The sequence below is a fragment of the Scyliorhinus torazame genome, chromosome 4 (assembly GCF_047496885.1).
Source record: "Scyliorhinus torazame isolate Kashiwa2021f chromosome 4, sScyTor2.1, whole genome shotgun sequence".
NCBI lineage: Eukaryota > Metazoa > Chordata > Chondrichthyes > Carcharhiniformes > Scyliorhinidae > Scyliorhinus > Scyliorhinus torazame.
In genome coordinates this window covers 8,846,668-8,859,024 of record NC_092710.1, presented here as the reverse complement: position 1 = coordinate 8,859,024, position 12,357 = coordinate 8,846,668, and the positions used below count along the sequence as shown (strand labels likewise).

The 12,357-nt window shown below is 50.5% G+C and overlaps 1 protein-coding gene across 1 annotated transcript in view; it reads right to left on the bottom strand.

Moving 5' to 3' along the window:
* Positions 1–12,357, bottom strand: part of LOC140411278 (membrane-associated phosphatidylinositol transfer protein 1-like) — a gene marked incomplete at its 3' end in the record, with an annotated part of 252,446 nt that overhangs the window by 171,228 nt on the left and 68,861 nt on the right. Inside the window, exon 4 of the mRNA XM_072500400.1 lies at positions 5,942–6,156. Within this exon, the coding sequence (XP_072356501.1) occupies positions 5,942–6,156 (215 nt within the window). The remainder of the gene's footprint in view (positions 1–5,941; positions 6,157–12,357) is intronic.

The following is a 12,357-nucleotide window of genomic DNA, read 5'->3' as shown; positions in this document are numbered from 1 at the left end:
GAAGAAATACCGGAGTTGCTCGAATGTACGGGCTCCTGTCTTCGAACCCCAGATTGAACGGCTCAATCGTCCCAATCCTAGACATGCTTTTATTTTTATTTGACCCACTTTTTCGGTGTAATCCCTTCCCCCCCACAAATCCTGAGACCAGCAATGACTTGCGATTATAGAATCACAGGATTTACAGTGCAGAAGGAGGCCATTCGGCCCATCGAGCCTGCACCGGCCCTTGGCAAGAGCACCCCACCCAAGCCCACACCTCCAGTACCCCTACCTAACCTTTGGACAATACTCAGAGACATCCCACCTAACCTGCACATCTTTGGACTGTGGGAGGAAACCGGGGCACCCGGAGGAAACCCACGCACACACGGAGAGGACGTGTAGACTTCGCACAGACTGTAACGCGAGGCCAGAATTGAACCCAGGTTTCTGGAGCTGCGAGACGGTAGTGCTAACCACTGTGCCATCATTGTCCGATTTACAATACTTGCCAATGTGGTGGTTGGAGGCAATGCAGCACAACTAGGCAGGGTTTATTGAGAACAAGAAAAGGTTAACTGTACACAGGAACAGGGGCCCCAGAAACAGCCCCTTCTCCAGCCTGTTACACAGGAACAGGAGGAGGCCCCATTCAGCCCCTTCTCCAGCCCGTTACACAGGAACAGGAGGAGGCCCCATTCAGCCCCTTTTCCAGCCTGTTACACAGGAACAGGAGGAGGCCCCATTCAGCCCCTTCTCCAGCCCGTTACACAGGAACAGGAGGAGGCCCCATTCAGCCCCTTTTCCAGCCTGTTACACAGGAACAGGAGGAGGCCCCATTCAGCCCCTTCTCCAGCCTGTATCACAGGAACAGGGGCCCCAGAAACAGCCCCTTCTCCAGCCTGTTACACAGGAACAGGAGGCCCCATTCAGCCCCTTCTCCAGCCTGTTACACAGGAACAGGAGGAGGCCCCATTCAGCCCCTTCTCCAGCCCGTTACACAGGAACAGGAGGAGGCCCCATTCAGCCCCTTCTCCAGCCCGTTACACAGGAACAGGAGGAGGCCCCATTCAGCCCCTTCTCCAGCCTGTTACACAGGAACAGGAGGAGGCCCCATTCAGCCCCTTCTCCAGCCCGTTACACAGGAACAGGAGGAGGCCCCATTCAGCCCCTTTTCCAGCCTGTTACACAGGAACAGGAGGAGGCCCCATTCAGCCCCTTCTCCAGCCTGTATCACAGGAACAGGGGCCCCAGAAACAGCCCCTTCTCCAGCCTGTTACACAGGAACAGGAGGCCCCATTCAGCCCCTTCTCCAGCCTGTTACACAGGAACAGGAGGAGGCCCCATTCAGCCCCTTCTCCAGCCCGTTACACAGGAACAGGAGGAGGCCCATTCAGCCCCTTCTCCAGCCTGTTACACAGGAACAGGAGGAGGCCCCATTCAGCCCCTTCTCCAGCCTGTTACACAGGAACAGGAGGAGGCCCCATTCAGCCCCTTCTCCAGCCCGTTACACAGGAACAGGAGGAGGCCCCATTCAGCCCCTTTTCCAGCCTGTTACACAGGAACAGGAGGAGGCCCCATTCAGCCCCTTCTCCAGCCTGTATCACAGGAACAGGGGCCCCAGAAACAGCCCCTTCTCCAGCCTGTTACACAGGAACAGGAGGCCCCATTCAGCCCCTTCTCCAGCCTGTTACACAGGAACAGGAGGAGGCCCCATTCAGCCCCTTCTCCAGCCCGTTACACAGGAACAGGAGGAGGCCCATTCAGCCCCTTCTCCAGCCTGTTACACAGGAACAGGAGGAGGCCCCATTCAGCCCCTTCTCCAGCCTGTTACACAGGAACAGGAGGAGGCCCCATTCAGCCCCTTCTCCAGCCCGTTACACAGGAACAGGAGGAGGCCCATTCAGCCCCTTCTCCAGCCTGTTACACAGGAACAGGAGGAGGCCCCATTCAGCCCCTTCTCCAGCCTGTTACACAGGAACAGGAGGAGGCCCCATTCAGCCCCTTCTCCAGCCCGTTACACAGGAACAGGAGGAGGCCCCATTCAGCCCCTTTTCCAGCCTGTTACACAGGAACAGGAGGAGGCCCCATTCAGCCCCTTCTCCAGCCTGTATCACAGGAACAGGGGCCCCAGAAACAGCCCCTTCTCCAGCCTGTTACACAGGAACAGGAGGCCCCATTCAGCCCCTTCTCCAGCCTGTTACACAGGAACAGGAGGAGGCCCCATTCAGCCCCTTCTCCAGCCCGTTACACAGGAACAGGAGGAGGCCCATTCAGCCCCTTCTCCAGCCTGTTACACAGGAACAGGAGGAGGCCCCATTCAGCCCCTTCTCCAGCCTGTTACACAGGAACAGGAGGAGGCCCCATTCATCCCCTTCTCCAGCCTGTTACACAGGAACAGGAGGCCCCATTCAGCCCCTTCTCCAGCCTGTTACACAGGAACAGGAGGAGGCCCCATTCAGCCCCTTCTCCAGCCCGTTACACAGGAACAGGAGGAGGCCCATTCAGCCCCTTCTCCAGCATGTTACACAGGAACAGGAGGAGGCCCCATTCATCCACTTCTCCAGCCCGTTACACAGGAACAGGAGGACGCCCCAGAAACAGCCCCTTCTCCAGCCTGTTACACAGGAACAGGAGGAGGCCCCAGAAACAGCCCCTTCTCCAGCCTGTGACACAGGAACAGGAGGCCCCATTCAGCCCCTTCTCCAGCCTGTTACACAGGAACAGGAGGAGGCCCCATTCAGCCCCTTCTCCAGCCCGTTACACAGGAACAGGAGGAGGCCCCATTCAGCCCCTTCTCCAGCCCGTGACACAGGAACAGGAGGAGGCCCCATTCAGCCCCTTCTCCAGCCTGTTACACAGGAACAGGAGGAGGCCCCATTCAGCCCCTTCTCCAGCCTGTTACACAGGAGTAGGAGGAGGCCCCATTCAGCCCCTTCTCCAGCCTGTTACACAGGGACAGGAGGCCCCATTCAGCCCCTTTTCCAGCCTGTTACACAGGAACAGGAGGAGGCCCCATTCAGCCCCTTCTCCAGCCTGTGACACAGGAACAGGAGGAGGCCCCATTCAGCCCCTTCTCCAGCCCGTTACACAGGAACAGGAGGAGGCCCCATTCAGCCCCTTCTCCAGCCTGTTACACAAAAACAGGAGGAGGCCCCGTTCAGCCCCTTCTCCAGCCTGTTACACAGGAACAGGAGGAGGCCCCATTCAGCCCCTTCTCCAGCCTGTTACACAAAAACAGAAGGAGGCCCCATTCAGCCCCTTCTCCAGCCAGTTACACAGGAACAGGAGGAGGCCCCATCCAGCCCCTTCTCCAGCCTGTTACACTGGAACAGGAGGAGGCCCCATTCAGCCCCTTCTCCAGCCTGTTACACAGTAACAGGAGGAGGCCCCATTCAGCCCCTTCTCCAGCATGTTACACAGGAACAGGGACCCCAGAAACAGCCCCTTCTCCAGCCCGTTACACAGGAACAGGAGGAGGCCCCATTCAGCCCCTTCTCCAGCCCGTTACACAGGAACAGGAGGATGCCCCATTCAGCCCCTTCTCAAGCCTGTTACACAGGAACAGGAGGATGCCCCATTCAGCCCCTTCTCCAGCCCGTTACACAGGAACAGGAGGAGGCCCCATTCAGCCCCTTCTCCAGCCAGTTACACAGGAACAGGAGGAGGCCCGATTCAGCCCCTTCTCCAGCCCGTTACACAGGAACAGGGGCCCCAGAAACAGCCCCTTCTCCAGCCCGTTACACAGGAACAGGAGGAGGCCCCATTCAGCCCCTTCTCCAGCCTGTGACACAGGAACAGGAGGAGGCTCCATTCAGCCCCTTCTCCAGCCTGTTACACAGGAACAGGAGGAGGCCCCATTCGGCCCCTTCTCCAGCCTGTTACACAGGAACAGGAGGAGCCCCCACTCAGCCCCTTCTCCAGCCTGTTACACAGGAACAGGAGGAGGCCCCATCCAGCCCCTTCTCCAGCCTGTGACACAGGAACAGTAGGAGGCCCCATCCAGCCCCTTTTCCAGCCTGTGACACAGGAACAGGAGGAGACCCCATTCAGCCCCTTCTCCAGCCTGTTACACAGGAACAGGAGGAGGCCCCATTCGGCCCCTTCTCCAGCCTGTTACACAGGAACAGGAGGAGGCCCCATTCAGCCCCTTCTCCAGCCTGTTACACAGGAACAGGAGGAGGCCCCATTCAGCCCCTTCTCCAGCCTGTTACACAGAAGCAGGAGGAGGCCCCATTCAGCCCCTTCTCCAGCCTGTTACACAGGAACAGGAGGAGGCCCCATTCACCCCCTCTCTCCAGGCCCCGTCCCTCTCTCCAGGCCCTGTCTCTCTCGCTGTAGGCTCTGTCCTTCTCTCCAGGCCATGTCCCTCTCTCCAGGCCCTGTCCCTCTCTCCAGGCCCTGTCCCTCTCTCCTGGCCCTGTCCCTCTCTCTGTAGGCCCTGTCCCTCTCTCCAGGCCCTGTCCCTCTCTCTGTAGGCCCTGTCCCTCTCTCCAGGCCCTGTCCCTCTCCGCAGGCCTTGCCCCTCTCTCCAGGCCCTGTCCCTCTCTCTGCAGGCCCTGCCCCCCTCTCCAGGCCCTGTCCCTTTCTCCAGGCCCTGCCCCTCTCTCTGTAGGCCCTGTCCCTCTCTGCAGGCCCTGCCCCTCTCTCCAGGCCCTGCCACTCTCTCTGCAGGCCCTGCCCCTCTCTCCAGGCCCTGTCCCTCTCTCCAGTACCTGTCCCTCTCTCCAGGCCCTGTCCCTCTCTCTGCAGGCCCTGCCCCTCTCTCCAGGCCCTGTCCCTCTCTCCAGGCCCTGTCCCTCTCTCCAGGCCCTGTCCCTCTCTCTGTAGGCCCTGTCCCTCTCTCCAGGCCCTGTCCCTCTCTCTGCAGGCCCTTCCACTCTCTCCAGGCCCTGTCCCTCTCTCCAGGCCCTGACGCTCTCAGCAGGCCCTGCCCCTCTCTCCAGGCCCTGTCCCTCTCTCCAGGCCCTGTCCCTCTCTCCAGGCCCTGTCCCTCTCTCCAGGCCCTGTCCCTCTCTCCAGGCCCTGCCCCTCTCTCCAGGCCCTGTCCCCCTCTCTCCAGGCCCTGCCCCTCTCTCCAGGCCCTGCCCCTCTCTCCAGGCCCTGACGCTCTCAGCAAGCCCTGCCCCTCTCTCCAGGCCCTGTCCCTCTCTCTGCAGGCCTTGTCCCTCTCTCCAGGCCCTGTCCCTCTCTCTGCAGGCCCTGTCCCTCTCTCCAGGCCCTGACGCTCTCAGCAAGCCCTGCCCCTCTCTCCAGGCCCTGTCCCTCTCTCTGCAGGCCCTGTCCCTCTCTCCAGGCCCTGTCCCTCTCTCTGCAGGCCCTGTCCCTCTCTCCAGGCCCTGACGCTCTCAGCAGGCCCTGCCCCTCTCTCCAGGCCCTGTCCCTCTCTCTGCAGGCCCTGCCCCTCTCTCCAGGCCCTGCCCCTCTCTCCCGGCCCTGTCCCTCTCTGCAGGCCCTGCCCCTCTCTCCAGGCCCTGTCCCTCTCTCCAGTACCTGTCCCTCTCTGCAGGCCCTGCCCCTCTCTCCAGGCCCTGTCCCTCTCTCTGCAGGCCCTGCCCCTCTCTCCAGGCCATGTCCCTCTCTCCAGGCCCTGACGCTCTCAGCAGGCCCTGCCCCTCTCTCCAGGCCCTGTCCCTCTCTCTGCAGGCCCTGCCCCTCTCTCCAGGCCATGCCCCTCTCTCCAGGCCCTGCCCCTCTCTCCAGGCCCTGCCCCTCTCTGCAGGCCCTGTCCCTCTCTCCAGGCCCTGCCCCTCTCTCCAGGCCCTGTCCCTCTCTCTGTAGGCCCTGTCCCTCTCTCCAGGCCCTGTCCCTCTCTCTGCATGCCCTGTCCCTCTCTCCAGGCCCTGCCCCTCTCTCCAGGCCCTGCCCCTCTCTCCAGGCCCTGTCCCTCTCTCCAGGCCCTGACGCTCTCAGCAGGCCTCACCCTCTCTTTCTCTGTGGGTCCTGCCCCGTCTATTACCTGGTCCGGGTGTATGGGTACGCATTCCAGGATTCCTCCTCCACCTGGAGTGCGGCTTTAGGAAGCAGAGCCCGGAACCAGCCAGGAATGTGCGATCCCACATGGTAAACCTTGTGCGTAAACTGCCCACATCCACCAGGCCCATCGGCATACGGGCAGTTCTCCAGAATCTCCACACCACTGCCTTCACCACTGCTCTCCTCCCGACTCTTTTTCTGAAGAGAGAGAGAGAGAGAAAGATTGAGATTGAGTCACAGAGACATCTTAACTGAGACAGAGAGACATCTTAACTGAGACAGAGAGACATCTTAACTGAGAGAGAGAGACATCATAACTGAGGGAGAAACATTGTAACTGAGAGAAACATTGTAACTGAGAGAGAAACATTGTAACTGAGAGAGAAACGTTGTAACTGAGAGAGAGACATTGTAACTGAGAGAGAGACATTGTAACTGAGAGAGAGAAACATTGTAACTGACAGAGAAACATTGTAACTGAGAGAAACATTGTAACTGAGAGAGAAACGTTGTAACTGAGAGAGAGACATTGTAACTGAGAGAGAAACATTGTAACTGAGAGAGAGAAACATTGTAACTGAGAGAGAAACATTGTAACTGAGAGAGAGAAACATTGTAACTGAGAGAGAAACATTGTAACTGAGAGAGAAACATTGTAACTGAGACAGTGAGACATCTTAACTGAGAGAGAGAGACATCATAACTGAGGGAGAAACATTGTAACTGAGAGAAACATTGTAACTGAGAGAGAAACATTGTAACTGAGAGAGAGACATTGTAACTGAGAGAGAGAAACATTGTAACTGAGAGAGAGAGACATCATAACTGAGGGAGAAACATTGTAACTGAGAGAGAGAGACATCATAACTGAGGGAGAAACATTGTAACTGAGAGAAACATTGTAACTGAGAGAGAAACATTGTAACTGAGAGAAACATTGTAACTGAGAGAGAGAAACATTGTAACTGAGAGAGAGACATTGTAACTGAGAGAGAGAAACATTGTAACTGAGAGAGAAACATTGTAACTGAGAGAGAAACATTGTAACTGAGAGAGAGAAACATTGTAACTGAGAGAGAAACATTGTAACTGGCAGAGAAACATTGTAACTGAGAGAGAAACATTGCAACAGAGAGAGAAACATTGTAACTGAGAGAGAAACATTGTAACTGAGAGAGAAACATTGTAACTGAGAGAGAAACATTGTAACTGAGAGAGAAACATTGTAACTGAGAGAGAAACATTGTAACTGAGAGAGAGAAACATTGTAACTGAGAGAGAAACATTGTAACTGAGAGAGAGAAACATTGTAACTGAGAGAGAAACATTGTGACTGAGAGAGAAACATTGTAACTGAGAGAGAGAAACATTGTAACTGAGAGAGAAACATTGTAACTGAGAGAGAAACATTGTAACTGAGAGAGAGACATTGTAACTGAGAGAGAGAAACATTGTAACTGAGAGAGAAACATTGTAACTGAGAGAGAAACATTGTAACTGAGAGAGAAACATTGTAACTGAGAGAGAGAAACATTGTAACTGAGAGAGAAACATTGTAACTGAGAGAGAGAAACATTGTAACTGAGAGAGAAACATTGTAACTGAGAGAGAAACATTGTAACTGAGAGAGAAACATTGTAACTGAGAGAGAGAAACATTGTAACTGAGAGAGAAACATTGTAACTGAGAGAGAAACATTGTAACTGAGAGAGAAACATTGTAACTGAGAGAGAAACATTGTAACTGAGAGACATTGTAACTGAGAGAGAAACATTGTAACTGAGAGAGAGAAACATTGTAACTGAGAGAGAAACATTGTAACTGAGAGAGAAACATTGTAACTGAGAGAGAGAAACATTGTAACTGAGAGAGAAACATTGTAACTGAGAGAGAAACATTGTGACTGAGAGAGAGAAACATTGTAACTGAGAGAGAGAAACATTGTAACTGAGAGAGAAACATTGTAACTGAGAGAGAAACATTGTAACTGACAGAGAAACATTGTAACTGAGAGAGAGAAACATTGTAACTGAGAGAGAAACATTGTAACTGAGAGAGAGAAACATTGTAACTGAGAGAGAAACATTGTAACTGAGAGAGAAACATTGTAACTGAGAGAGAAACGTTGTAACTGAGAGAGACATTGTAACTGAGAGAGAAACATTGTAACTGACAGAGAAACATTGTAACTGAGAGAGAAACATTGTAACTGAGAGAGAAACATTGTAACTGAGAGAGAGACATTGTAACTGAGAGAGAAACATTGTAACTGAGAGAGAAACATTGTAACTGAGAGAGACATTGTAACTGAGAGAGAAACATTGTAACTGAGAGAGAAACATTGTAACTGAGAGAGAAACATTGTAACTGAGAGAGAAACATTGTAACTGAGAGAGAGACATTGTAACTGAGAGAGAAACATTGTAACTGAGAGAGAGAAACATTGTAACTGAGAGAGAAACATTGTAACTGAGAGAGAAACATTGTAACTGAGAGAGAAACATTGTAACTGAGAGAGAGAAACATTGTAACTGAGAGAGAGAAACATTGTAACTGAGAGAGAAACATTGTAACTGAGAGAGAAACATTGTAACTGAGAGAGAGAAACATTATAACTGAGAGAGAGAAACATTGTAACTGAGAGAGAGACATTGTAACTGAGAGAGAAACATTGTAACTGAGAGAGAGAAACATTGTAACTGAGAGAGAAACATTGTAACTGAGAGAGAAACATTGTAACTGAGAGAGAGAAACATTGTAACTGAGAGAGAAACATTGTGACTGAGAGAGAAACATTGCAACTGAGAGAGAAACGTTGTAACTGAGAGAGAAACATTGTAACTGAGAGAGAGAAACATTGTAACTGAGAGAGAGAAACATTGTAACTGAGAGAGAAACATTGTAACTGAGAGAGAAACATTGTGACTGAGAGAGAGAAACATTGTAACTGAGAGAGAGAAACATTGTAACTGAGAGAGAAACATTGTAACTGAGAGAGAAACATTGTAACTGACAGAGAAACATTGTAACTGAGAGAGAGAAACATTGTAACTGAGAGAGAAACATTGTAACTGAGAGAGAAACATTGTAACTGAGAGAGAAACATTGTAACTGAGAGACATTGTAACTGACAGAGAAACATTGCAACTGAGAGAGAAACATTGTAACTGAGAGAGAAACATTGTAACTGAGAGAGAGAAACATTGTAACTGAGAGAGAAACATTGTAACTGAGAGAAACATTGTAACTGAGAGAGAAACATTGTAACTGAGAGAGAGAAACATTGTAACTGAGAGAGAAACATTGTAACTGAGAGAAACATTGTAACTGACAGAGAAACATTGTAACTGAGAGAGAAACATTGTCACTGAGAGAGAAACATTGTAACTGAGAGAGAAACATTGTAACTGAGAGAGAAACATTGTAACTGAGAGAGAAACATTGTAACTGAGAGAGAAACATTGTAACTGAGAGACATTGTAACTGAGAGAGAAACATTGTAACTGAGAGAGAGAAACATTGTAACTGAGAGAGAAACATTGTAACTGAGAGAGAAACATTGTAACTGAGAGAAACATTGTAACTGAGAGAGAAACATTGTAACTGAGAGAGAGAAACATTGTAACTGAGAGAGAGAAACATTGTAACTGAGAGAGAGAAACATTGTAACTGAGAGAGAAACATTGTAACTGAGAGAGAAACATTGTAACTGAGAGAGAGAAACATTGTAACTGAGAGAGAAACATTGTAACTGAGAGAGAAACATTGTAACTGAGAGAGAAACATTGTAACTGAGAGAGAAACATTGTAACTGAGAGAGAAACATTGTAACTGAGAGAAACATTGTAACTGAGAGAGAGACATTGTAACTGAGAGAGAAACATTGTAACTGAGAGAGAAACATTGTAACTGAGAGAGAAACATTGTAACTGAGAGAGAAACATTGTAACTGAGAGAGAAACATTGTAACTGAGAGAGACATTGTAACTGAGAGAGAGAAACATTGTAACTGAGAGAGAGACATTGTAACTGACAGAGAAACATTGTAACTGAGAGAGAGAAACATTGTAACTGAGAGAGAGAAACATTGTAACTGAGAGAGAAACATTGTAACTGAGAGAGAAACATTGTAACTGAGAGAGAGAAACATTGTAACTGAGAGAGAAACATTGTAACTGAGAGAGAGACATTGTAACTGAGAGAGAAACATTGTAACTGAGAGAGAGACATTGTAACTGAGAGAGAAACATTGTAACTGAGAGAGAGAAACATTGTAACTGAGAGAGAAACATTGTAACTGAGAGAGAAACATTGTAACTGAGAGAGAAACATTGTGTCTGAGAGAGAAACATTGTAACTGAGAGAGAGAAACATTGTAACTGAGAGAGAAACATTGTAACTGAGAGAGAGAAACATTGTAACTGAGAGAAACATTGTAACTGAGAGAAACATTGTAACTGAGAGAGAAACATTGTAACTGAGAGAGAAACATTGTAACTGAGAGAGAAACATTGTAACTGAGAGAGAGAAACATTGTAACTGAGAGAGAAACATTGTAACTGAGAGAGAAACATTGTAACTGACAGAGAAACATTGTAACTGAGAGAGAGAAACATTGTAACTGAGAGAGAAACATTGTAACTGAGAGAGAAACATTGTAACTGAGAGAGAAACATTGTAACTGAGAGAGAGACATTGTAACTGAGAGAGAAACATTGTAACTGAGAGAGAGAAACATTGTAACTGAGAGAGAAACATTGCAACTGAGAGAGAAACATTGTAACTGAGAGAGAAACATTGTAACTGAGAGAGAAACATTGTAACTGAGAGAGAGAAACATTGTAACTGAGAGAGAAACATTGTAACTGAGAGAGAGACATTGTAACTGAGAGAGAAACATTGTAATTGAGAGAGAGAAACATTGTAACTGAGAGAGAAACATTGCAACTGAGAGAGAAACATTGTAACTGAGAGAGAAACGTTGTAACTGAGAGAGAAACATTGTAACTGAGAGAGAGAAACATTGTGACTGAGAGAGAAACATTGTAACTGAGAGAGAAACATTGTAACTGAGAGAGAAACATTGTAACTGAGAGAGAGAAACATTGTGACTGAGAGAGAGACATTGTAACTGAGAGAGAAACATTGTAACTGAGAGAGAGAAACATTGTGACTGAGAGAGAGACATTGTAACTGAGAGAGAGAAACATTGTAACTGAGAGAGAAACATTGTAACTGAGAGAGAAACATTGTAACTGAGAGAAACATTGTAACTGAGAGAGAAACATTGTAACTGAGAGAGAAACATTGTAACTGAGAGAGAAACATTGTAACTGACAGAGAAACGTTGTAACTGAGAGAGAAACATTGTAACTGAGAGAGAAACATTGTAACTGAGAGAGAAACATTGTAACTGAGAGAGAAACATTGTAACTGAGAGACATTGTAACTGAGAGAGAAACATTGTAACTGAGAGAGAAACATTGTAACTGAGAGAGAAACATTGTAACTGAGAGAGAAACATTGTAACTGAGAGAGACACATTGTAACTGACAGAGAAACGTTGTAACTGAGAGAGAAACATTGTAACTGAGAGAGAGACATTGTAACTGAGAGAGAAAGATTGTAACTGAGAAACATTGCGAGAGAAACACAGCGAAGCAGTCAACCGATCGGGCGGCCTGGTCGTCCGTCTGGATCGTCTGGGCTTCGGCGGTGATTCTGGTGGGGGTCCCGGTGGTTGTGACTCCGGGAGCGTGGTTTCGTCCTCCCTGGCAGCTTCGTCACCCCTAGGCTGCGCTGTTGGGGCAAAAGGTTGAGACGGGGGGGGGGGGGCGCCTGTAGGGGGCATCGGTGGGTGCTGTGGCAGAAGCGGCGGAGTACTGACCCTCCAGTGACGTGCTGTGGGGGGGGGGGGGGGGGGGGGTTGTGGGGTAATGGTTCGGGTGCGCGTGGGGTTCTGGCGGGCGCCAGGGACCGAAGGGAGACTGTGCCTTGCCAGCCGTCAGGGAACGCTACGTAGGCGTACTGAGGGTTGGCGTGCAGCAGGTGGACCCTCTCGACCAACGGGTCCGACTTGTGCGCCCTCACATGTTTCCGAAGCAGGATGGGTCCGGGTGTCGCTAGCCAGGTTGGGAGCGAGGTCCCGGAGGAGGACTTCCTGGGGAAAACAAGGAGACGTTCGTGAGGTGTCTGATTGGTGGTTGTACAAAGTAGTGACCGGATGGAGTGGAGGGCATCCGGGAGGACTTCCTGCCAGCGGGAGACTGGGAGATTCCTGGACCGTTGGGCCAGCAGGACGGTCTTCCAGACCGTGCCGTTCTCCCTCTCTACCTGCCCGTTTCCCCGGGGGTTGTCACTGGTCGTCCTGCTCGAGGCGATGCCCTTGCTGAGCAGGAA